At 47.3% G+C, this 26,631-nt stretch overlaps 1 protein-coding gene across 1 annotated transcript in view; it reads right to left on the reverse strand.

Annotated features, from left to right (window-relative positions):
- LOC311108517 (afadin-like) overlaps window positions 1-26,631 on the reverse strand; it is a 119,497-nt gene that overhangs the window by 49,707 nt on the left and 43,159 nt on the right. Inside the window, 8 exon segments of the mRNA XM_084151163.1 lie at window positions 445-588; window positions 1,192-1,279; window positions 3,184-3,340; window positions 4,217-4,396; window positions 4,618-4,759; window positions 4,762-4,771; window positions 8,149-8,261; window positions 9,045-9,240. Coding sequence (XP_084007289.1) covers window positions 445-588; window positions 1,192-1,279; window positions 3,184-3,340; window positions 4,217-4,396; window positions 4,618-4,759; window positions 4,762-4,771; window positions 8,149-8,261; window positions 9,045-9,240 — 1,030 coding nt within the window.

The following is a 26,631-nucleotide window of genomic DNA, read 5'->3' on the forward strand; positions in this document are numbered from 1 at the left end:
TGTTAGCATTCTGGTAATAGAGGCACAAACAGGCTTTTCTTGCGCTTTTAGCGCCCCTTGTGTGCCATGCCAATAATACAGTAAATCCCGGGATGAGAGACATGAAAATCTCGATATCGACCAAGCCTAGGTACAGTCGACTGGGCAGGAGATGCTTCTAGGGCCCACTCACTCACCTTGTTAGAAGAGACTAGAGAGTTCAGGGCATCAGGAGGTTTGGTCCATATTGCCTCCACTGGTGTGTGAATGTCAGTGCACAATCACACAGCGATTATACTGTTCTGTTAGCTATGTGAGTAGAATTAACTCTGACTTACATACTGCAGTTCAGTACAGGCCAGCATTTGCGTCGGCTGGGAATGTGTGTGTATGTTCTTGTTCAAGAGTGTGTGTGTCTGTATATACATGTGATCTGCAGTGCGTGTGGGTCTGTGTGTGACGCACCTGGGCTGAGCTCCACCAGGTAAGGCAGTTTCTCTGGGGGTATAGACCCATGCAGGGGCCCATCCATGCCCTTCCCTCTGGGGCCCTTGTCCTTCTTAGACACGTAGTCTGGAGGTCTCTTCTTCAGCTGGAACACTAGGGCCCCTGAAACACATGGAGCTGCGTTATGAACCAGAGCTAACAGGAGAGGGCATTATAGACAGGGGATTTCAGATAAAAACAATACAATGCTTACTAACAATGGACTGACTATACTGAACATGCTCTGGTGGACATTCCTGCAGTCAGAATGCCAATTGCACGCTCCCTCAAAACATGAGACATCTGTAGGATTGTGTTGTGTGACAAAACTGCACATTTTAGAGTGGCCTTTTATTGTCCCCAGCACAAGGTGCAACTGTGTAATAATCATGGCGTTTAATCAGCTTCTTGATATGTCACACCTGTTAGGTGGATGGATTATCTTGGCAAAGGCAAAATGCTCACTAACAGGGATGTAAAACAAATTTGTGCACAAAACCGGAAAGAACATTTCTGGGATCTTTTATTTCAGCTCATGAAACATGGGACCAACACTTTACATGATGCGTTTGTATTTTTGCTCAGTGTAGATTCACTGTTAGTTAAAACTAGCTTTTGGCTGTGTGTAAATCATGCATTGCTATCAATGGAAGAGGTGCAGGAAAACTTGAGTTACAAGCGGGATCTGAAGGTATGATTGGGGCCCATAGTGCTATGGTGTCCTACCTCTGTCGTTGGGCCAGTCTCTGAAGATCTGAAGAGGACACTCCGTATCGTCCAGGATGATCTCCTTCCCAGACTTGTCATCTGTGTGCTGCAGAACCACAAAACACAACCACACCCATGAAACAATCACATATTCCACAGCACATTCCAAGTCAACATCAGACAAAACAATAATTCATAGAATACCTCATAATGCTCAATTATAATGTATATAGGGGTCATATAGGAGGTGTTCCAAACCTGCCTTTATAACACGATTATTGCATATTAGCATGTTAGTCAATCGCTGGCTGCTCTCCCTTTCCCGAAGAATGTCTCCCTCATGCACCAGACATAACCTCTCTCTCTATTTCTGTCCATGCCCTCTATCCCTCCTACTCTCCACTCACTCTGGCTGTAGTAATGACCTATCCAACCTGTCAAACACAAGACGCTGGCGAGGCAAATGCACTTTCCATGTCGGATCGCAGCATTTTTATGTTTCATTTTTTAATGACTCAGATGTAGAAATGAGAGGCGGATGGAGGAATGGAGGGAAGGGGGGCGGGGGACTGAGGGCTTTTAATGTGATTGGCTGTGACTGAGGCTGTCAGGCAGCAGGGATGTGAGGCGGCAAAGGTCTTCGCTGTAGCGTGGAGATGTTTGTTACACGATGACAGGAGATATTAGGCCAGCCATGCTGCTGCTGCTGCTCTGCTATCCCTACCCGGCAACCCCACACACACCACGTGCTGACACACACACAAACATGCACGCGCACACACAGCATCACATCTGCTGGCCTGGCACTTTGGAGAAATGCAATTCAATTACTATCAAACAGAGGCCTGTGCCAACAGACCCCTTCCTGCTTTAATCTGTCAGACAACTGGGAGGAGTGTGGCCAGCCAGATGGGAGATGCGGAGAAAGGAGGGCGAGAGAGATGGATGAAGGAAAGGAGAGAGGGAGTAAAAGAGAGCGGGAGTAAGCGAGAGAGACACACACACACACACACACACACACAGAGAGAGTGTGCAGCCGGCTGATGAAATACTTTATGTAGGGTTTAACTAGGACCAAGGCCAGTTACCACGGAAACATTAAATCAGCTTAAAATGTGGCCCGGCCACACCCACCCTGTCCTCTAGTTCACCCCGGAGACAAATGGAGGGGAAATACAGCAAACATTTATTCATTACTCACACCTCCATTTTCTAAATAGGACAACATGTGTGTGTGTGTTACACAAGGATGACCTAAGCTGCCCTTGTGTGGCATATGTACAGTACCTTCAGGAAGTATTCATACCCCTAGGCTTATTCCACATTTTGTTGTGTTACAGCCTGAATTCAAAATTGATTAAATTGATTTATTTTCTCACCCATCTACAAACAATACCCCATAATGACAAAGTGAAAACATATTTTTAGATATGTTTGCAAATATTGAAAATGAAATACAGAAAAATAGAATTTACATAACCCCACTGCAGTTAACCCCCCGACCCCACTAGGGGTCACGAACCCGACTTTGAATACCACTGGTGTACAGTAATATCTAGAACAGGAGTACTCAACTCTTACTCTACGAGGTCCGGAGCCTGCTAGTTTTCTGTTCTACCTAATAATTAATTGCACACACCTGGTGTCCCAGGTCTAAATCCGTCCCTGATTAGAGGGGGAAAATGAAAGAATGCAGTGGAACTGGCTTCGAGGTCCAGAGTTGAGTTTGAGGGATCTAGAAGCTTGGTACGTGAGGCTAATATGGAGGAGTGCTCACCAACCCTGGTCCTGGAGAGCTACAGGGTGTGCAAGGATTTTGTCCCAACAGTAACACCCATGATTTAACTAATAAACTGCTCATCTAGGGTGTGACGAGCTGAATCAGGTGGGTTGGTGCTGGGTTGGAATAAAAGCCCGAACACCCTGTAACTCTCCAGGACCAAGGTTGGCTTCGAATGGGGTAGAGTAACATCTAGTTGTGTTTGAATGGAGTGGTGTGTTGACTCTTGCCCTGGCGATGCAGTACTCCCGGGGGATCTCCTTCTCCAGGCCGTACTTCTCCAGGGCCTCCACCACAGCAAAGTCTGCCATGTCTGTCGTGGACAGCAGGATGGTCTTATAGGGGATGTTGGGTTTCAGACTGTCTGCATAGATCCTCAACGTCCCCCTAAGAGACAGAAACAGGAGTTGGAGTTAGACAAACAGCAGGCCTGCAGACACATGTGAGCATATTCTTTGGATTAGGATAATCTGATTGAGATATTTATCCTCTGGACTGGGACTAGATAGAGAGGAAATATGAGGAGGAACTTGGATAAAGGTCTCTATCCGTGCCAGAGAGAGGGGAATTTAGCTGGGAGTGAACAGGCATAGGCTGACCAGACCAGAGGGCTTATGGTCCAGGCCTCCAGATTACATAACCTCTGAGGTCTGGACATCACTCAAAAGGAGAAGGTCCGGGCAAAGAAGTGTCTGGAGGTAGACAGTTGCCCCTAACCACAGATCTAGGATTAGATTACCCTAGATTCAAAACAATGTTTTTAGTTCTTCTAAACACTACGAGATGAACGCCTTTAAAAAAAAAGTTATGCCACCTTAACCACTTGACCAAAAAAGCTTTGGGATGCAGAGGTCAGAGGACCATTTATTTATTTTTTATACGTCACTAACTATGGAAGATGAAAAAACCCTCCTGCTTCCATTTTTGTGTTGCAGCTTGCTGTTCCTCCCATGGTTGGCAGAGGGCTGTAAGCCACAGGGAACAAGATGTGAGGCCTGGCAGTGCCAGACAGTGTGTGGTGTTCACGGAGGACATTGGCTAAAGCGGTTTAGCCCTCTGCTCTGACTGGTCCAGGCCTTATGTACTTACAGTATGGTGACAGGGTGTTCTCTACTGGCCATAGACAAGAACCAGAGACAATGGCCTTCGCTCTGACACAGACACACAAACACACACGCTCGGCTCTCACACTCGTGTCCTCACACTGCTATAGTCCATTCAAATAAAAGTTTAATAACATATTTTAATTTTTAATTGACAGACAGTCCCAGGGTGAGTGTACCCGAGTCTGGCCTGCCATCGCTGCTGCGGAACTCCTGCATCCTCTTCTCCAGTTTCTGCTGCCTCCTCCTCTTCATCACCACCTCAGGGTTGGAGATGGTCCTGGTGAAGCTGTTCTCCGGCATGTCTTTGTACACCTCCGCTGCCAGTCTGGAGTTCTCACTGAGGAGCAGGAGAAAATACATTCAGAAGTGCTCCATTGCAAACCTACTAACAGAAATATATTGCTTTACCATGCATGTTAATACTTAATACACTAGCAGGTGGATGAGGGGATGTTCTTCATCTCAGCAAAATTGTCAATAATAACAACATAATTTTCAACAAGCAAGACTAAGTAAGGAAACACTATATAAAGCTACAAGTGACATTGCCCTCCTTACCCATCTTCTCTGCTCAGTGCTTGCTCATCTCCGTCAGAAATGTGAGCCTCCTTCTCTCGCTTCTTCTCCTTCTTCTTCTCTTTCTTGGACAGTGTCCGTTTGAAGTTCTGTATCACTCCCTCCTTCTCCCTCTCCGGCCCGTGCTCTGCACCTTCTGTGGTGAGAGAGAACAAGAGAGAGAGAGAGAGAGAGAGAGAGAGAGAGAGAGAGAGAGAGAGAGAGAGAGGAGAGAGAGAGAGAGAGAGAGAGAGAGAGAGAGAGAGAGAGAGAGAGAGAGAGAGAGAGAGAGAGAGAGAGAGAGAGAGAGAGAGAGAGAGAGAGAGAGAGAGAGAGAGAGAGAGAGAGATAGACGAGAGAGAGAGAGAGAGAGAGAGAGAGAGAGAGAGAGAGAGAGAGAGAGAACAAGAGAGAGAGAGAGAGAGAGAACGAGAGAGAGAACAAGAGAGAGAGAGAGAACGAGAGAGAGAGAGAGAGAGAGAACGAGAGAGAGAGATGAGAGAGAGAGAGAGAGAGAGAGAGAGAGAGAGAGAGAGAACAAAAGAAAGAGAACAAAAGAAAGAGAACAAAAGAAGAGAACAAAAGAAAGAGAGAGAGAGCGAGAAGGTACAATGGGAAGTGAGAGGGTGTGAAGTTTGTTACTAAGGCAGGTCACTTACTCTAAGTGTTTCATTTAGGTGATCTGTGGTATTAGGAACCCCAGAGGGCTGGCTGGAAGTTGGCTGAGGGCCAAGTAGGACTCAGTGACCCTGGGCTCCACAGAGAGGAAGTACTGGGGCCTACCTAACACCTAGAGCCTGAGGCCTGGGCACCACTCTGCCAGCTAGTCCATTTAAACTATCAGCTGACAGACAGAAAACAACATGGCCAGAGTTCAATCAAACTGGCAGTCAAACACATACTTAAGACTGGAGTTTATAATGCTGCATATGTAAACAGAATAATAACCAGCTGACAAAGGATTGAATTGCTTTGGCGGCAGTAGTTTCGTTTGACCATTTCACAAAAAGCAGGCTGATAGTCAAAGCCTAATGTGAACTGACAGAGGCATAGACTTGCCATAGAAAGCAGAGAGAGTGGGCCTTTTCAGAGGGGATCAGTTGGAGTCTAAATCCCCATTAAGCATTAGATGTGTTAAAGCCATCCAGTGTTCCAGGCCTGCCCTGTCAAATGGCTGAGCAGGGGACTCTTCTGATAGGACTACCTCTCTTTCCACTTCCCTGAAGCACTCCAAATGTTCTGATCTAGTATCGCTAAAACACACCAGCCTAACAGCACTTTAGGGAGTCCTCTAGTAGTGGATACTTTTAGGAGAGGAGAGGGTTAAGTGTGGTTTAAGATCTGGTCCTCCTGCTACAGTGAGGGAAAAAAGTATTTGATCCCCTGCTGATTTGTACGTTTGCCCACTGATAAAGAAATGATCAGTCTATAATTTAAATGGTAGGTTTATTTGAACAGTGAGAGACAGAATAACAACAAAAAAATCCAGAAAAACGCATGTCAAAAATGTTATAAATTTATTTGCATTTTAATGAGGGAAATAAGTATTTGACCCCCTCTCAATCAGAAAGATTTCTGGCTCCCAGGTGTCTTTTATACAGGTAACGGGCTGAGATTAGGAGCACACTCTTAAAGGGAGTGCTCCTAATCTCAGCTTGTTACCTGTGTAAAAGACACCTGTCCACAGAAGCAATCAATCAATCAGATTCCAAACTCTCCACCATGGCCAAGACCAAAGAGCTCTCCAATGAGGGACAAGATTGTAAACCTACACAAGGCTGGAATGGGCTACAAGACCATCGCCAAGCAGCTTGGTGAGAAGGTGACAACAGTTGGTGCGATTAGACGCAAATGGAAGAAACACAAAATAACTGTCAATCTCCCTCAGCCTGGGGCTCCATGCAAGATCTCACCTCGTGGAGTTGCAATGATTATGAGAACGGTGAGGAATCAGCCCAGAACTACATGGGATGATCTTGTCAATGATCTCAAGGCAGCTGGGACCATAGTCACCAAGAAAACAATTGGTAACACACTACGCCGTGAAGGACTGAAATCCTGCAGCGCCCGCAAGGTCCCCCTGCTCAAGAAAGCACATATTCAGGCCCGTCTGAAGTTTGCCAATGAACATCTGAATGATTCAGAGGAGAACTGGGTGAAAGTGTTGTGGTCAGATGAGACCAAAATCGAGCTCTTTGGCATCAACTCAACTCGCCGTCTTTGGAGGAGGAATGCTGCCTATGACTCCAAGAACACCATCCCCACCGTCAAACATGGAGGTGGAAACATTATGCTTTAGGGGTGTTTTTCTGCTAAGGGGACAGGACAACTTCACCGCATCAAAGGGACGATGGACTGGGCCATGTACCGTCAAATCTTGGATGAGAACCTCCTTCCCTCAGCCAGGGCATTGAAAATGGGTCGTGGATGGGTATTCCAGCATGACAATGACCCAAAACACACGGCCAAGGCAACAAAGGAGTGGCTCAAGAAGCAGCACATTAAGGTCCTGGAGTGGCCTAGCCAGTCTCCAGACCTTAATCCCATAGAAAATCTGTGGAGGGAGCTGAAGGTTCGAGTTGCCAAACGTCAGCCTCGAAACCTTAATGACTTGGATAAGATCTGCAAAGAGGAGTGGGACAAAATCCCTCCTGAGATGTGTGCAAACCTGGTGGCCAACTACAAGAAACGTCTGACCTCTGTGATTGCCAACAAGGGTTTTGCCACCTTTTTTCCCTCACTGTATGACTGGAGCGGTGAGTTACAGACCATTTCACTCTAGGTAAGAGAATCGAGCTTGTGAGCGTGTGTGTGACTGTGAGCGTGTGAATGTATGTACACAAACATGTGTATATTTTAGAGCTCTTTACTGCTCTCCTGGGCAAGGTTGGTTAAACTCTCACTGGTCAATGTAGCCACCTGTCCCAGAAAATTAAACGCATAACTCACTCACACATGCAAACACACCCACACACTGCTGCCTTTTATCTAGAGCCAGGGGGGATAAGCATTTATTTGGCTGAGGAAATGGAAGGAGGCTTGGGGAGCTGAGGTACTTGAAGTCAAGTGCTCCACTATAAAAAAAACACATAGTTGCATCTCTCTGGGGTGCTAAAGAGCACTAAAGAAGTCTCGGAGCGGGAGGCACTTCATTGTATCTGAGCCAAGATGGACATCAACACATTGAACAGTCAGTCCCTATGAGCCTCTAATGAAATATAGACTAACAAGATCATAGCAGTGAACTTGATGGTTGGGTATTTAGTTACAGTGCTACAGAGCCAGAGTAATATGATAGTGTTATCATGCCAGAGGTCCTGCTGTGAAGCAGTTTGAGTAGTTTTACTGATGGCCACATCTAAGGCTAGCCTGGGTCCACTATTCTTTTACAATGGTGTTATGCACATTCACAGGAATTCAAAAATCTTGGCATATAGGCCAGTACTTTTCTTAGCTGAAGCAGAAACAGACTGGAAGCCAGGCTAGCCTAAGGCTGATCTGTGCCTTGTTGTTGTTGTTGTTGTCGACACTCACCTTGGGGATGATGTCGTTCTCGTTCTTGAGGACGAAGCGTCCCTCGCGGTCATCTTTGTTCCAGTTGAGCTGTACCACCAGGGGCTTCTCATCCAGGTCCAGATTCCGTTCTTCTGCCAGAGAGGGGGAGGCCTCCACTTAACACACTGTTAACCCACACCAGTTTACCCATACCCCTATACAGCCAGCTAGCTAGCTCTGGGCTATATACACTCATTTAACATAGATAAACATGTATTGGGATAAGCTTAGGATAAAGCGTTAACGATTTTCATAGACATAATGTGGCAGGACTGCTGAGTTTTATAATATTCATATTTATAAATATTACTATATAAGAAGCTGGTCTAAGTTAGCTTTCATGACTGCTGCTAGTGGAAAAGCACACGACTGTGCTATGCGAGCACACACGTACATGCTCTGCCAATCTCTCTCTCTGTATGAAGAGCGTTCAAAGCCTGAACTGCGGGCTGTTGATCTCAAGGTCACATTAAGCACCATGGGAGTTGGATTCCGCTCTCCTGTCTTCACTCTACTGCAAGCTAACAGTGTTTGTCTAGTAGCCCCAACAGAGTAGCTAACTCAAAGCAGATTGTCAAACCACATACCCAAACAAACCTGATGTTGGATATTAGCAGTCTAACGCTAAGTGTGACACACAACAATGCCTCAATACCCTTGGTCTATACCCACCCCCACCCCACACACACACACACACACACACACACACACACACACACACACACACACACACACACACACACACACACACACACACACACACACACACACACACACACACACACACACACACACACACACACACACACACACACACACACACACACACACACACACACACACACACACACACACACACACACACACACACTCACCCCCGCTGACGTGGACCTCGTAGAGAGAGTATTTGGGCGAGGAGAGCATCCTCATGTCAGGCCGGAACTTCTCGGCCAGCGTCTCGATGACATCCTGAGTGGTGGCCGTGGAGGATACGCGGATACACTTGGTGGCAAAGTTCCCTGCTACGCGGTCCTGGAAGTAGAAACGCATCACGCCGTGGAACTCCAAGTCCTGGAGAGAGGACAGAGAGCGAGGTGAGGGTCTTTCCTTCAGAACTGATGAACACCTTTAAGGGTCAATTATTTTTCCCTTTCCTTCCCTCAGACACTACATGCAGGATAGCTATACCTGTCACATCTGTTTTACCAGAACACACCTCAACAATAGTATATTACAGAGCCCATTACCGACCCACCCAGACACTCCTCTTGACCCTGATCACGTCTCAGACACTGAGACTGCCCATTGTCTCCCACAGGTAAGTATGTCAAGTCACAACTATCAGCATCTATAGGTGCCTGTCATTTCTAGCTAAACCAGCCTTCTGTGGAAAGTTTAGAGATAGGCTGGTGGTAACTCCAGTGTGTTAATTATAAAAAAGGGGCTTAGGAGGGAGTCAGGGTCAGGAGGACACACTGTGTGTGTGTGTGTGTGTGTGTATGTTTGTGTGTGTAACAGCCAGCTCAGCCTCCCTGCTCCTCTTCCCAGGCCCTGCAGGCAGATAGCAAAGCAGACGATCCACTCCAGCGCTCCTCTCAGAGTCTGTTCAGCTAGAGACAGAAAACCATGCTTGACCACACAGGACCTTGTTGTGACTACTGCACACTACACAGGTGACGCCAGGGGCAACACAACCACAGTTATTCCTAAACAATAAAACCCTGGGTAGTCCAGTATCTGGTCCGGTATGATCTGGTTTTACATGTCCGCTGTCTCCATTCCCTCAGCGTGACATCAGCCTAACCCCAGGGACTCATGGGCCACGATCACTCATTCTCGGCCAATGACAGCGGGAGGAATGAATAAAGTCACGCCAACCAGAACAATGGATGTCAGGAGTGTCACCGTGCGTTTCCTTACCTCTGAGAAAACAGCTTCCTAAAACCACTGCTCAATATGGTGTGTGTATGTGTGGTGTGTGTAGGTGTGTAAGAGAGAGAAAAGGGGAGTGTGTTGTGTGTAAGAGAGGGATATAGAGAAAGACTCCCACAAAAACTGCTATATGATCTCATTCCTACCCTGTGACTGGGGGTCATCGATGGTTTATTTATAGACTGAGACTAGTCCTACTAGACACCTGGGAGAGCTCAGCTCACACACACCCTCCTATTCCAGGAACTCTGCCTCCTGAGTCATGAAGAACCCCATCCACAAACACTAACCATGCAGACAAACACACGTAGTAGGAGCCTATGTCTTTGACGGTAGTGGACTTGACAAAGGGAAGAAAGGTGAGAAGACTGAGATGAGGTAAGACACTACTCTGTGTGTGTCTGTAGTCTGCATGGCTACTGTGTACAGTTACAGTGGGGGGGAAAAGTATTTAGTCAGCCACCAATTGTACAAGTTCTCCCACTTAAAAAGATGAGAGAGGCCTGTAATTTTCATCATAGGTACACGTCAACTATGACAGACAAAAGGAGAAAAAAAATCCAGAAAATCACATTGTAGGATTTTTAATGAATTTATTTGCAAATTATGGTGGAAAATAAGTATTTGGTCAATAACAAAAGTTTCTCAATACTTTGTTATATACCCTTTGTTGGCAATGACACAGGTCAAACATTTTCTGTAAGTCTTCACAAGGTTTTCACACACTGTTGCTGGTATTTTGGCCCATTCCTCCATGCAGATCTCCTCTAGAGCAGTGATGTTTTGGGGCTGTCGCTGGGCAACACGGACTTTCAACTCCCTCCAAAGATTTTCTATGGGGTTGAGATCTGGAGACTGGCTAGGCCACTCCAGGACCTTGAAATGCTTCTTACGAAGCCACTCCTTCGTTGCCCGGGCGGTGTGTTTGGGATCATTGTCATGCTGAAAGACCCAGCCACGTTTCATCTTCAATGCCCTTGCTGATGGAAGGAGGTTTTCACTCAAAATCTCACGATACATGGCCTCATTCATTCTTTCCTTTACACGGATCAGTCGTCCTGGTCCCTTTGCAGAAAAACAGCCCCAAAGCATGATGTTTCCACCCCCATGCTTCACAGTAGGTATGGTGTTCTTTGGATGCAACTCAGCATTCTTTGTCCTCCAAACACGATGAGTTGAGTTTTTACCAAAAAGTTATATTTTGGTTTCATCTGACCATATGACATTCTCCCAATCCTCTTCTGGATCATCCAAATGCACTCTAGCAAACTTCAGATGGGCCTGGACATGTACTGGCTTAAGCAGGGGGACACGTCTGGCACTGCAGCAGGGGAACACGTCTGGCATTTGAGTCCCTGGCGGCGTAGTGTGTTACTGATGGTAGGCTTTGTTACTTTGGTCCCAGCTCTCTGCAGGTCATTCACTAGGTCCCCCCGTGTGGTTCTGGGATTTTTGCTCACCGTTCTTGTGATCATTTTGACCCCACGGGGTGAGATCTTGCGTGGAGCCCCAGATCGAGGGAGATTATCAGTGTTCTTGTATGTCTTCCATTTCCTAATAATTGCTCCCACAGTTGATTTCTTCAAACCAAGCTGCTTACCTATTGCAGATTCAGTCTTCCCAGCCTGGTGCAGGTCTACAATTTTGTTTCTGGTGTCCTTTGACAGCTCTTTGGTCTTGGCCATAGTGGAGTTTGGAGTGTGACTGTTTGAGGTTGTGGACAGGTGTCTTTTATACTGATAACAAGTTCAAACAGGTGCCATTAATTCAGGTAACGAGTGGAGGACAGAGGAGCCTCTTAAAGAAGAAGTTACAGGTCTGTGAGAGCCAGAAATCTTGCTTGTTTGTAGGTGACCAAATACTTATTTTCCACCATAATTTGCAAATAAATTCATTAAAAATCCTACAATGTGATTTTCTGTATTTTTTTTTCTCATTTTGTCTGTCATAGTTGACGTGTACCTATGATGAAAATTACAGGCCTCTCTCATCTTTTTAAGTGGGATAACTTGCACAATTGGTGGCTGACTAAATACTTTTTTTCCCCACTGTATGTACATGACTTCGGAACTATGAGATACCCAGCTAGCTCACATCCACCTCAGGCCTGCCTCCACAAACAGAGTCGGAGACAGACAGACAGACAGACCACTCTTAGCTCGTCTGACTAGTCTACCTCTAACAGAGGCCTGAGCTGCTCTCAGAGGTGATAAATCAGCTTCACTCCAATATAAGCTCCTTTCATCCCTCTACCCGCTTCACATTCCCAAATTCCTCCCTGCCTCCTCAGGCACAGCTTCAGTCTGCTGATATATAGCCCCCACACTCCTCCGTCCCGGGGCAGAAATATGGCTGCTGTCATCCCCACCCAGCCTTATGGAAAGAGGAGAGAGATATTATTAAAGAGTGGAATGGGGGATATTAGAGGGGAAACTAAACCATAACTGATATGGCCAGGGAGGCTCTCTGGACCTGGCTGGTGATCAAATTAGAGCCTTGTCTTTGGTCCAGGAAAACATGGATGGACAGCAGAGCAGACTGATGGGTTTGAGAGACCATGCTGAAGTTATTATAGTGATGGCCCAGTCTACTTCACATACAGTCTGACTGACATCTATTTACTATCATCAATGCAGACAATATGCTAGAGCTTGAATCTTTGGAAAAGTAGTATGAGAAATCCAACAAGCAAAAGGAGTTACATTACTAATTTTGTAATAGCTTTCACAACATCACAGTTGTCTTTCCAATTCAAATATACAACATATAGTTGCCCATCAGCCCAGCAGGTGGCACTGCCATGTCACTGTACACTGGCAGGTCATTTGAACTGTAACAAAGCAGTACTCTAAGGCTAGTTAGCCACTCACTCCATAATGATATCTGGATGTAAACAATCCCAAAGCGATTTCAGTCCAGCCTGACTCCACCTGCCTGTACAGTTCAACTTCCCCTGAGACCAGAGCAGAGGAGTAAAGGCAATGGAACATGGTACAGGTCAAAAAATCCCTTCTCTCCCTCAGTCTACCTGTGGACCAGATGCAGGCTCACTAGTGGGCCAACGAATGTACATCTGTGGCTTTTATCTCTAGTTATAAACAATGTAGACAGAGACCACCTTTATATGCATGATAATAAGATCTGTCCAACGCCAGATGTGGCCTTTTGTAATCCTATATGATCTGAATGACTGCAGTCCTAGTCAGACGATAAACCCACCGCCCTATAAAGCCCAGTGGATAGCTACACTAGCAAAAGTAATGCTATGTTACATGACTTGCATTGGCCTGATTCATCTGACATGAGAAACCTTTAGCAGACATACAGGCAAGGTGGAAATATATGGATTAACCCCATTTCATAAACACATATTGTACATCCCACCATATCCATGACCTTTCACTCTGTGACCCTGAGAAAAGGGGCCAGCGGTGGGGAGAGAGGCAGGGGACTAGTAGAAGGGTAGTGTGTGTGTGTGCACGTACTGAGCCTCTGGACTACAGAATGGGACTGACATGTCTGCTACACAGAGGGGCCTGACAGCGTCCTGCCTGTGTCAGCATTCATCTGGCCCATTAGAATGCTAATCTGACTGGACCAGTGGGGAGATGGAGGGAGGTGCCGTAGTAGGCTTACTGATGGGCAAACAACGGCCAGTAGGGATGAGACAAAATGGCAAATGTTTCTTAACGTTTAAAACAGCAATTTTTTTTACCGGTTTTCCATTAAAAACGCAAAGAAAAATGTATAACATTCCATGTGAATTCACAATGCAGCTGTGCTCCTGCCAGCATCGGTTTGGGTCTCATGGAGCATCCCTTTCAGATGGTTAAGCATTGCACCTGTACTACCATTACTGTACCTCAATTCCACCTCGCAAAGTTTGCATTTCCTTCTCATTTAACTTCTCAAAGTATTGCCATACAGGACTTCACTGCTGTCGCTTGCCTTTCTCTGCCATTTTTCTAACCTTTAACGACAACCTAGTAGTGGGGAGTAGACTCCAAAATAATTGATTCCTCGACTCCTGGTGTCGACTCCCATTTCTGAGTGTCAAGATTTGATTCCTCTAGGAATCGACTCCTAAGATTCAGTATTTTAGGAACGGAGATTGATTTGTTGTTTGTTAGCTGTAATGTTTACTGTTATTTTTGTATATATTTTTTCAATTTTGTTTATTATCTATTTCACTTGCTTTGGCAATGTAAACATATGTTTCCCATGCCAATAAAGCCCCTTAAATTGAATTGACTGATTAGTTGCCGTACTTCCGAGAACACAAACACTTGCAGCTAGCGAGGGACTGAGAGAGAGAGGAGGGGCACAGTATAGGCAGATTGGCCACCAGACAGTCAGAACCGTGCACTAGGATTATCTGCAATCAAAAGCTGTATTTCGCAATGGAATGCTGTATCTCGCAATTTCTTGGCTTGCAATGTCTCACAACTTCAGTAAAGCAGGGCCTATCATCAATGACTAGGCTAGGATATTCTACACGCAACAGACCAAAGACTAAACACACACTTGAATCATTAGCGAAGAGAAAGAGCAGGTGAGCCAGCGCGAGGCTGTATTGCATTAGTGGAAACCAAGACTGTTCTCAGGGCAGGTATGCCCGTTTTGACTAGCAGAAGTGACTTTTCGTAGCAGGTTAGGAGAATTTACGCAGCAGGTTAGGAGAATTAGGTTAACGTAAGGAAAGGGTTAGGGTTAGCTAAAATTGTCCCCGATGACGCGACAACCAGGCCTGCCCTGAGAACTTGGTTTCCACTAATGCAATGCTGCCAGTGCGAGGGAGAGTGGATGGGGCAGGCAGAGAGAACCGTGGTGCATGTCTTGGTAATCTGGATCTCGTCTTGCATGCCTCGCAAATTCACTAAAGTAGCCTAAAGTTCACCTCTTCTCTGGTTTTATTTAAATTGCACACTTTTCCCAAGGCCTTTATATCCAATCGTCTAGTTCGGCTATAACAAGGGAAATAACGTTATGATATGAACATTTATAACGTTCACACCCTAGGCCATCACTAACCACCGCTAGGGACTGACCCTGGTCACGTGACCAGACCTCCAAGGGCTACAGGGGAGGGAGTGGAGAGAGACGGGAGGGTTTGACATGGTAACAGTCAAACCACTGCCCATGCTAAACCTGGATTTGACGTAGTAACAGCCAGCAGTCAGGTTGACCTTAGTCAAGACAATATTCAGGCCCTGGAGACACAGTCATCTATTGTCTGCAGCACCTTTCTTCTCCTCCCTCTCCACCCCCTTTCCTCCTCAGCATGAAGTATGCCAGGATAAATCAACATCTTTCCTCCTCAGCATGAAGTATGCCAGGAGAAATCAACATCTTTCCTCCTCAGCATGAAGTATGCCAGGATAAATCAACATCTTTCCTCCTCAGCATGAAGTATGCCAGGAGAAATCAATGTCTTTCCTCCTCAGCATGAAGTATGCCAGGATAAATCAATGTCTTTCCTCCTCAGCATGAAGTATGCCAGGAGAAATCAACATCTTTCCTCCTCAGCATGAAGTATGCCAGGAGAAATCAATGTCTTTCCTCCTCAGCATGAAGTATGCCAGGAGAAATCAATGTCTTTCCTCCTCAGCATGAAGTATGCCAGGATAAATCAACATCTTTCCTCCTCAGCATGAAGTATGCCAGGAGAAATCAATGTCTTTCCTCCTCAGCATGAAGTATGCCAGGAGAAATCAATGTCTTTCCTCCTCAGCATGAAGTATGCCAGGAGAAATCAATGTCTTTCCTCCTCCAGCAGAGTCATGTCAGTGTCCTGGATTAACGTGACTGACTGACTGTGTGTGTGTGTGTGTGTGTGTGTGTGTGTGTGTGTGTGTGTGTGTGTGTGTGTGCCAAACCTCTCACATACACACAACACACACTGACCTTGTCAGCAGAGAAATGGAGGGGTTAGAGAAAGCCACTTTACCACAGACTTAGAATCAGCTGAGGCAACCTGATCCATCTACTGCTGTTAATCATCAAATAGACACATCATCCACCATCCCCACAACCACATCCAACCAAGGCCGATCCAGCTCCCTGCACACATAGCATGGCTACTGGCAACGCTAGCATGGAAGCTGTCCCTCTTCCTCTCTCGCTCCCTCTCCTCCACTCATCTCCCTTTCTCATGTAAGAGATGTCTGCCAAGCAGCTGGCTGGAAGGAGAGCACTTAGCAGGCAGGGGATTGGCTGGGTGGGAGGAGAGCAAGCAGGGGATTGGCTGGGTGGGAGGAGAGCAAGCAGGGGATTAGCTGGGTGGGAGGAGAGCAAGCAGGGGATTGGCTGGGTGGGAGGAGAGCAGGCAGGGGATTGGCTGGGTGGGAGGAGAGCTGGCAGGGGATTGGCTGGGTGGGAGGAGAGCAGGCAGGGGATTGGGCTGGGTGGGGGGAGAGCAGGCAGGGTATTGGCTGGGTGGGAGGAGCAGGCAGGGTATTGGCTGGGTGGGAGGAGAGCAAGCAGGGGATTGGCTGGGTGGGAGGAGAGCAGGCAGGGGATTGGCTGGGTGGGAGGAGAGCAGGCAGGGGATTGGCTGGGTGGGAGGAGAGCAGGCAGGGGATTGGCTGGGTGGGAGGAGAGCAGGCAGGGGATTGGCTGGGTGGGGGGAGAGCAGGCAGGGGATTGGCTGGGTGGGGGGAGAGCAGGCAGGGGATTGGCTGGGTGGGAGGAGAGCAGGCAGGGGATTGGCTGGGTGGGAGGAGAGCAGGCAGGGGGATTGGCTGGAAAACGTATCACAGCGTTCTCTCTCTGCTTTGCATGAAAGGGAAATAAAGCATTACATCATCCTCCCCAAGGCTCTGACTGGACAGACTGGAGAATCTACACAGCTACTGTAGGGACAGGACACACATGGAGAAATAAGCTACTTTACATACAACACAGTGACAGTGCTGCTCAACTAATAGGCATCATGGTTTTAATGCGTTTCAAGTCCTGCTGTGACTTGGTTGAGAATGAGAGCGATATGCAGCAGCAGATTTGACTCTGGCACTGAGAGGCTAAATTGGGTCTTAACTGAGCCCAGCACATGAAAGAGCAGAGGCTCAGTCAGTCAGTGAGCTGGCTGAGGAGAACAAAGATTCCTCTCTGTTATCTCATCTCTGCAGCGAGGCCACATTAGGCATTTCCCAGGTGTTCTCCATCAGATAGTGACTGAGGGTAGAGAAGTGCCTGTGAAATGTAATTAGGACAGTTTACATAGCGGAGTGCCAGAGAAATGCCCTGTATCAACACACTCTAAAAACCAGTAAATACAGGCTGAGCGAGAGATAGAGGAGAGCTAAACATGGAGCAGTGACCCTGCCAGGGACAGACCTATAGGATATCTAATGATTTCTATAGTTCTAAGCAACCTCTTTTTGAGTGTGTGGACCTGTAACACTCAATGCCTTCACTCTCTTCTTCCTCAGGTCTCTCTACAGCCCCATACCTGTAGCTGGTTGGGCTGAGGGAGTAGTCGGATTTAGGGCAACTTACATATCAATTATCAACTCACCTATAAAACATGTAAATGATTATCAGGAACTTCATATCAATTTGATTTCCCACCCCCACAGTATTTGTTTATTAAAAACAATGTGGTCATTTTGGTTTTGCCCACAAAGAGATAGGGGACATCTGTCATAGCAGTTGCCAGTCAGATGATGCCACGGGAGAGACATCCAAAACGTATGATCTCATATGCCACAGACAGGTGAGAGGGAAATAATTCCTCATAATAAACAGGCCTGGGGCTTAGGGCAGAAAGTTATAAAGCCTCAATAAGTCCCTACAACAACCCTTCAATTCTCAATTCCAGGCCAGCACTACAATGTAGTACAATAGCAGAGGATCAACCCTATATTTGTCTCTACTGTTTAATCACTGGCCTTGATTAAAATGTGTGTTTTTTAGGGGGAAAACAAGGCTAATACCCGTCTATAATCCTGTATTGGCTAAAGTATGGACAGTGTTGTCTTGTCCAGAGGTACAGAGAGGAAGAGGGAGAGCACAGCTGATGCAGGGGCAAAGCATCTGTTCCTTAAAGCAACCGTCAACCCTCCTCCTCTTCTAGCTGTGTGTGATGGAGGGAGAGGCCTGGACGTGCACACAGAGCGGAGAGTGAGCGAGTGTTTATCGCAGACATACATTGAACATGATAACAGGACAGGCTGCAGAACGGACAGTGTGATGGAGCAGACACACACACAGACTTTCCAGTCAGCCCATCAGCAGTGAAGGCAGAGCACCTCTGTATGAACCTCTTAGCTAGCATGCTGCCAATCCACCACACATTCTCCTGTGCCGTTACTGAGCCATTGGGATTGTTTTGATTAATGCTCAACTCTGGGTGAACCCAATTCTCCAGGAGTGGATGCTTTTTCTGCTCCGACTCCCTCCACTGAGGAAAAATAGCAGTCAGAGTTGTTGAAAACACTTGTGCTTGTTGAATACTGATGACAACCCACTGTTGGGACAGGTGGAGCGAAATTACATCAATCTAACGACACCTATTTCCAGTGCCCAAAAAAAAAAAGTATTGCTCATAATCCATTACAGCCAGTTCAATGTAACTTGCATCATGCAATGTAATTGGGGGCCAGGTAATCACTAAGTTCCAATCAATTAGGCTTCACTGGCCTCTATAGATTCTAGATAGCTTTATCTGTTATGAAACCACTAGTCTGCATTTTCCCTAATGTGTCCACTGGGCCCTAGGAGAGCAGCACATTATGCTTGCAGCAGTAGTAGCACTTAAGCAGAATTCCCAGCGTGACACTCGGACACAGTCCCATGCCCGTGAGGGGAGGAGGGCTAGGGGATAGTGCCCCAGGGGGACTGTGGCCATGGGGCCACTGGGCCAGGCATGGATGAACTCTGGGCCAGAAGATGGGCTATAGGACCAGTGATTGAACACCCTACACAGCTGCTGCTGTATGCTGACACAGCAGCTGTTAAGACCCCACTGGATCCCACTTCAACACCAACTGTCATTTGGACAGGACGGAACTAGTCTTAACCAGCATATCAACAGCAGTAAGGAACAAACTAGGACAGCTAAGGTTGTAAATAGAAGTCAAACAGCCCTGACGCTCTTTATGATGGACTGGTGTGGTGATGGAAACAGACAGACAGCCCAGTCAGAGTAGTCCGTCTCCCTCAGACAGACAGACAGACGACCAGAATAGCATGGCAGCCCAACCCAGAATCTGTAGCCCTGGCCTGTTAGCAGCTGTCAGCACAGGGTGGGAGACCTCTGCAAAGAAAGTCTGACACACACATTCACACCGCTTGGTAGCACATCTCTGGGCTCAGCTGATGTCACTAGCCTTGTCGCCAAACACTGCACTTTGAAACTGAGGACACTAGCAGGTGAGAAAGGGGGTGCAGGGAAATGAGTAGCCCCGAGAAGCTCCCCCGGGACTGCCACTCAGTCCACAGAGAGAAGCACGAGATTGAACTTCACTCAACTTTCTAGAGCAGTGTTCAACGACCGGTCTGGGGTTTTTTTTCTGTAAAAAAACCAAAGATAAAGCCTTGTTATTTTTTTATTTTTTTAGTCTTGCGCTGTTGGCGATAGGTGCACCCGATTCAGCTGCCCTGCGCGCCGGGTAGGCAAACTGTTGCCAGTTTCAACCATTTCATGTGTCGGAAGATACAAACTCTACCTTCCCGGCAGGCCCGGAGAGCAAATCAAGTGCACTATAGGCCTACCGCTGGCCAATCGGATGGCTCAGATTACAGTGTCTGCAGTGACGTAGCAGGCATAAAGGAAAGCTACAGCAAAGTTGATACTGTGAGATTTAAAACCATGACTAGAGAGACTGTCAACGAATACAGCAAAGAGCTGCTGTTTTTATGAGTGAGCTCAGGTTTAAGTTCTTACTCAGCACTGTCAACACGTTTATAAGCCATAAAATGCACGTTCTTCCTATTTCCACTCAGCGCTACAACAAGCACTGCAGCAGTAATTAATGGGTAGGAAAGTGTATCGATAGGCTTGCGTTGTTGGTATTATTAGCACCTTGGGTCTTTTTTAATATCGAGGAATATTTCACTTTCTCTGTTTATAGGAGTAACAACATGAATTTGTGCAATAATGCGGTGTGACTCGAGTTTCGCCATCAGCTGGAAGATGGTGTCCCTTTTTGGTCAGTGTCAGTGGAGGAAAGGGAGAGTGGAGGAATGTTGAGAGGCGGACCCTCTATCTGCGGCTCTCTCCCGCCCCAGGCACCATCAGCCCAGTAGAATAAAAAGCTAATTATTTAAACGTATCCTCACTCAACAGATCTATTACCGGTGTGATCGTATCGCCTACCTCAATTCTTTTTTAAATGGCCTGAACAACAATGCATTGGCAAGCAATACAAGCAATTCAAGCAAAGCCAATACACGGTGATAATGTATTGGGCCTATAGCTTACTGCACAAACCTTATTGCTACAGTACTGTTCTTAATTGGTTAATGTTGCATAGGCTTACGTTTTTTAAGTCATGTAAAATAAATATCTGAGCGATAGATCTTGGCTTGCATTTTGACTTGAAAGTGATCTTGACACAGAAAAGGTTGGTGACCACTGTTCTAGAGTTTTCCCTGTTAACACTATCAATGTTTCCCTTTACTGTGGCAATTGTGATCGAATCAATGCAATATGTCACTTTCAATGCAACATACCGAAAAACATTTTTTGTTGTAGGCAGAACGCATCGGAGTAGAATTCTATTGCATTGACAGGCACGACTCAGGCCCGTACTCTATACAGACCGGTGCGGCATAACCAATCAATCAGAGCTGCAGTAAGCCTATATGCAAATAGACCATTGCCATATATGGATCTGTGCCATTTACTTTGAACTGGACTGTGTTTACAGCATGAGCGGTCCTGAGTAGATGCGGTTTTTGAAATGTAGCCATGTGTGCACATTTTGTTCATATCTTTTTCTAGCTAGTAAGTTATTAGCCCAGTTATAGATAATTTGTAGTCAGCAATAGGGGAGTGATTGCTTCCTACAAGAGCACAAAACATGTACATTTCTAGACATCTTTGAAAAGCGAGTCAGGTTAAGAGCTTTATTTTGTCTTAAAGTGGCCGTGTTGTATTTTGAGACGGGCTTGAATAAGCTAAGCAGCCAATAGGCAGAGGGTAGCATAATTTGTCTGATTCTCTGTAATAATGGTATGGGAATAAAAATGAATTTTATTTTGTAAAGTGGTTTCTTGAATCAAACACGACACAAAACATTTTTCAGTCACCTCCTTGTCTGAAGGACAAGTGTAGGTTAATGTCAAGCCCTGCAGTCTCATGAAATGTAGGCCTACATGGAACACCACACATTGCCTGCTACTGTAGGCTGAATGATAGGACAGCTATTTCCATGTTAAAATGTTATTGGATGCATCTTCTCCATTGTTTTTGATGGTAGGCCACTCTGGTAGGCCTACATTATGATCAAATAGCCACTGTAGCCTACTTGGCCACTGTTAAAACGAACTTAAAGCAGGTACAGCCTCAGTGTTCACAGTAAACACGCACTGGAAGTTGCACAGAATTTACATAACGTTTAAGTTTGCGCTCAGCAGACCTGAAATTTGCTAAGTGGCGAAAATAATTTGAGGGAATATTGGTGCAGGGCAACGTCAAGCCATCTTTTTCAGGCGTAGTCATTTTGCGTTATGTACTGCCTCCTGTTGTATACTCATGTAACAATACACCAAACTGTTACACCCCTACTATCCTTGTTCATTCAATGTAGCCGGCCGTGGGCGGCAGTAGTAGTAGTAAACAGGCCAGAGCTGAGGTAGCTGAGGAGGAGTCACGTGGGAGGGGGAGGTGTCTGCCTGGCATGGCCTTAGCGTAGCGGTCTAGCCTAGCCTAGCATCCGAGTCACACTGGGACGGGCCTGAGGAGAGGCGGGAAGGCTAATCATGTCTGAGCTGCAGTCTGCATGAGGGAGGGAGTCTCTCACACACACACACACACACACACACACACACACACACACACACACACAAACAAAGACCCAGGCTGGGCCCCAGCTCAAACACACTAGCTACGTAATAAGCAGGGTTGTTTTCTCCAGCCGTGTGTATGCTGGGCTGATAGACTAATTAATTTTACTTAATCTCAGAGCCTCTTAAACTATCAAATCATCCCTTCTCAATGGCAGCCCATCTCCCTCTCCACTGAACCCCCCTCAGCCTGACAATACTCGGGACCACCTGCTATTCTCATAAGATCCATCTAAAAACGTGGCTCGGAGTGTGTGTGTGTATGTATGCGTGTGTGTGTGTGTTTGGCTATTTGTAGTCTGTCTCTCCATTTTGTCTGGGCTGATGAGCCATGTGCAGCTGTACGACTACCACATCTGGGGTCCCCATCTGTCAGAACCACAGTCATCACATGCAGCTTGGCCTTGTCACTACATCATAGGAGGGAGCAGCTAATCAAATATGACCACAACCAAGAGGACCAATCCAGAAGCACTGCTTAAATCAGGGGTCAAGCTCTTGAAGAGCAGGTTGCTACTATACTAGCTAGTCTTAACATTGGAACTAAGCCAGCTTTGAGCCGACTGTTGTCCTACTAGCTGTTGTCCTACTAGCTGTTGTCCTACGAGCGTGACCTGAAGAAACTACAGTAGTGTGTTCAGTGCAGTGACCCCCCCTTACCTCCATAAGCCCTGGGCTTATCACACACATGACCTGGGAGGTTACTGTGTGTACAGCAGAGCACAGAGCACACTTCCCCCTTGTCCTGTTAACCCTCCAATCAGGTCACAGGGTTGGGTGTGGCGCTATTAACGCCCCTGCTCCCACCAGTGGAGGGACTGCCAGGAACAGATCTAGGATCAACCTCCACGCAGCCTAACCTTAACCATTAAAAGGAATAACACAAAACAGCCTGTGCTTCTTCCTCCTTCTGGAGCTGAGGCCTGGAGTGGGCAGTGCCCTGGTTATTGGAAATCACAAAATCTGATTAGAAGGCCTATTCTGTTTGTGTACCTGTACAGATTAGAGTTCCTGGAGTCTGGCTGGCTTGGCCTGTGCTCTGCTGTGTCTGGCTGACTCTGGGGTGGCAGAAGGTGCTGCTGGCTCACCACCCGTCCCAGGAGGAAAAACATAATGACGTGACGGTCGGCCGTCCAGCACCAAGGTGTAATAACCAGAATAATCATCCCCCGGGAAACACAGTACTGTTACTACTGGCTGCTGGCCTGGCCTCTGTGTCCAACCACCTCTCTTCCTCCATTTTTATCTTCCTATCTCGCTCTCCTTTAATCTCGTTCCTTCCTCCTTCTCCATCTCTCTCTCAGTGAAGGGGCCAGGCGAGGGTTTGTGTGCAGTAGGTAGGAGGCATCTCGCTCCCTCTCCACTGTGCTGCTCAGTGCTCGTTAGGACACAACTCTCCCCTCACGCACCACTGCACCCTCATCTCTGCACACTGCCAACAAAATAGCCAATAGTTGCCTTTTAAAGTCAGGAGTGAGCGAGAGAGCGAAAGGGGAGAGTGAGAGAGAGAGCAAGAGAAAGAGAGGGAAAGAAAGAAAGAAAGAAAGAAGAGAGAGAGAGGGAAAGAGAGCGGTGGAGGGAGGTAGAGAAAAGCCCCCAGGGCAGCATCTTTAATCAGTGGCTTTAGGGAGACATTCACTTTAAGGGGGTGATTCGTCGTGGAGGGGGACAAGAATCCAATAATGGCCCCGTGCCCTCGTGTTGGCTACAAGAGCAGCACTTGCACAGCAATAACTCTACAGCAGCACAGAACCTCCTGACCACAGGACTCATTAACAAGGCCTGGAGAGGAAACACACTAACAGGAATGTGGGGAAGAGATGGTAGAGGAGAGGAGGTGGGGACATAGAAAGACACTAGCAGAGAAAGATAGTACAGCAGAGCAGCCCCTTCTCTTCCAACCCTACATCTAACAAGGCTGTAGTGGACTGTGGTTGTCATCGCCCTGCTATTAAGGTAAGGCTAAGGTGAGACAGGCCCCAGAGAGAGAGAGGCCAATGTTCTCAACAGGCTAGGCCTGGTGACCACAGAGACTAAGAACACACACTGCCAACACACACACACACACACACACACCCACACACACACACACACACACACACACTGCTAACACACACACTGCTAACATTTTGTACATTTAGAAGACTGCTGAACCTCTCGCCCTCCAGGGAGGACAACATGCTTCGTTACAGTCAACACCACAAAGACATGCGTAGTCAGCCCAAAGCATGACACCGCTACCAGGGACACACACATGAAAGACCCCTGGCTACATCCCACTTGCCCGTCATTATCAGCTGTGTGTCAGACTGACTGGGGATCAGTGTGTGGCCGTGAACAGAGACGCCTGCTGGTCTACTGAGCTGACTGGATCTGACCTGGGTCCTGCCATGGAGGGAGCTAGGGTCAGCAGACCTGGGGAGGGGGAGAGAACAAAGCCCCTTTTCACTGAACACTTGTTGCCTCCCCCTCGGCCGCCCCTCTGCAAATCTCTCCCTCCCTGACTCATGAAAGAGGTTTAGAGCGGTTTCGGTCGGTTCTCTCTGGAAGAATGAGCAGGCTGCATGCACAGTTTACACCCATAGTATCCTGAGGCTGACACACAGCGGTCTGTTATTATCAGTGAGTTTTACACTGTAGCGCTAGGAAGGGAGGAGTTACAGCAGTGCGGGCTGAGTTTATTTGCTGGAATGTGGGTGACCAAGGGCTGTCGTTGAGCAGTCAGGGCTGTCTGATCACCACGGAAACCGTCTTCTAGGTGACAAGTGCAGCTTTGGCCAATGAAAACGTCCAAACCAACACAGATGGGACAGTACATGGTGAGGGGGAGCAACAACAGCTACATACAACACTGTGTTGAACTCACCCGGTTGACCTTTTCATCAAACCAACCGAGTCCTGCAGGCGAACAGGCCTGAAACGTGTCTGAGTGAGGAGAGCGTACCGTGTAACAGCTCATTCCTCAGTCGTGACAGAGGGAGCAGGAGAGGAAATGGAGATGACAGCTCACCACATGGTTGTTTCCTGGTTGGAGGGGCTACACTCTCTCCAGCCTGCTCTCTTTCTGAGTGACTGCACGCACGCACACACAGAGACACACACACATACACACACACACAAGCATACACACACGCATGCGCGCGCAGCCACACACGGACCCCCGCAACCACAGCCACGCACGCACGCAGCCACGCAGAGAGACACACAGCAGGGCCTCGGTCTGCACTGCAGACTGGAAATCACTCTCTCCCAGATCTCATTTCCTCCTCTCCTTTCCTCCATTTCCTGTCCATTCCATGACTTACGATGACGTCTCTTGAGTTCTTCAAAGTGTCTATTTAAACCAGATATCAGAATCCATTTGGAAAAGCAACAAAGAGACAGACAAACAGACAGGGAGGGAGAGCATTTCCCCCCTCCTTCTCCCCACCTCCCTCCCTCACAGCCCACTGCTACATTCTCCAGGCTCCTTACTGTTGCTATAATCCCCTAAAGCAGAAGACCAAGGTTTTTTCCCTCCAAAGCCTCCCTTTCATACCTGGCCAGGGTTAACACACGCACACAGACACTACAGCTTCATAGGCTGTGATAAATATGCTAATAGCAGCGTCTCCCAATTCTACACAAAGAGTGCTGCTTCAGATAAGGCCTGCCTCCCAGCTCCCACACACAACTGTTTTGTTTTGAAATGTTCACTAGGGTTGTGGGGGGGGGGGGGGGGGGGGGAGCGAGAACACTCAAGCCTATCAACGCAGGATTAGGGGATTTATGTTTTGTTTTGTTTTGGTCATTTAGCAGACGCTCTTATCCAGAGCGACTTACATGAGCAATTAGGGTTAAGTGCCTTGCTCAAGGGCACATCGACAGATTTTTCACCTAGTCGGCTCGGGGATTAGAACCAGCCACCTTTCGGTTACTGGCACAATGCTCTTAACCACTAAGCTACCTGCCTAGCTCTATTTAATTCTGGATGGTGTGTGTGAGTGAGAGTGAGAGTGAGTGAGAAAAGCAGAACAGTCAAAAACATGACTAACTGTATGCCAGTCCTCCCCAGTAGGCAGAGATAACACAGAGAAGTTGTTAACACTGACTAGTCACTTCCTGTAGTACTCCCACTTCCCCTCATTCAACCCCACCTAAACAATGGTAAACCTGCCCAGTGCCCTGCATACAATGCACAGCTTGAGGGGCAGCTAAACCACAGTGCGCTAACAAAGTCAAATCTCATTCTCTTTCACACATGCCGTTTTATGATAGCCCACACAGTATAGGCTAGCAGTGGACAGGTCCTGTGTGTGTCAGTGTCTTCATCTACATGGGAGTTCTGGTCAGTGTGCTGCATTGTCATGGAAACATGTTGCACCCCTGTCCCCGTCCAGTCCCCCCATAGCTGACATCATGATAGATGGGTGCCCTCTCGCCCCCAAACCCATGATGCCCTTGTCTGGTGAGGGGTGCAACATGACCAGGCTCCTCCCCCCTAATCATCTAACAACCTCAACCCCTTCCACCCATGCCACT

Source organism: Coregonus lavaretus (assembly GCF_964263955.1).
Source record: "Coregonus lavaretus genome assembly, chromosome: 33".
Lineage (NCBI taxonomy): Eukaryota > Metazoa > Chordata > Actinopteri > Salmoniformes > Salmonidae > Coregonus > Coregonus lavaretus.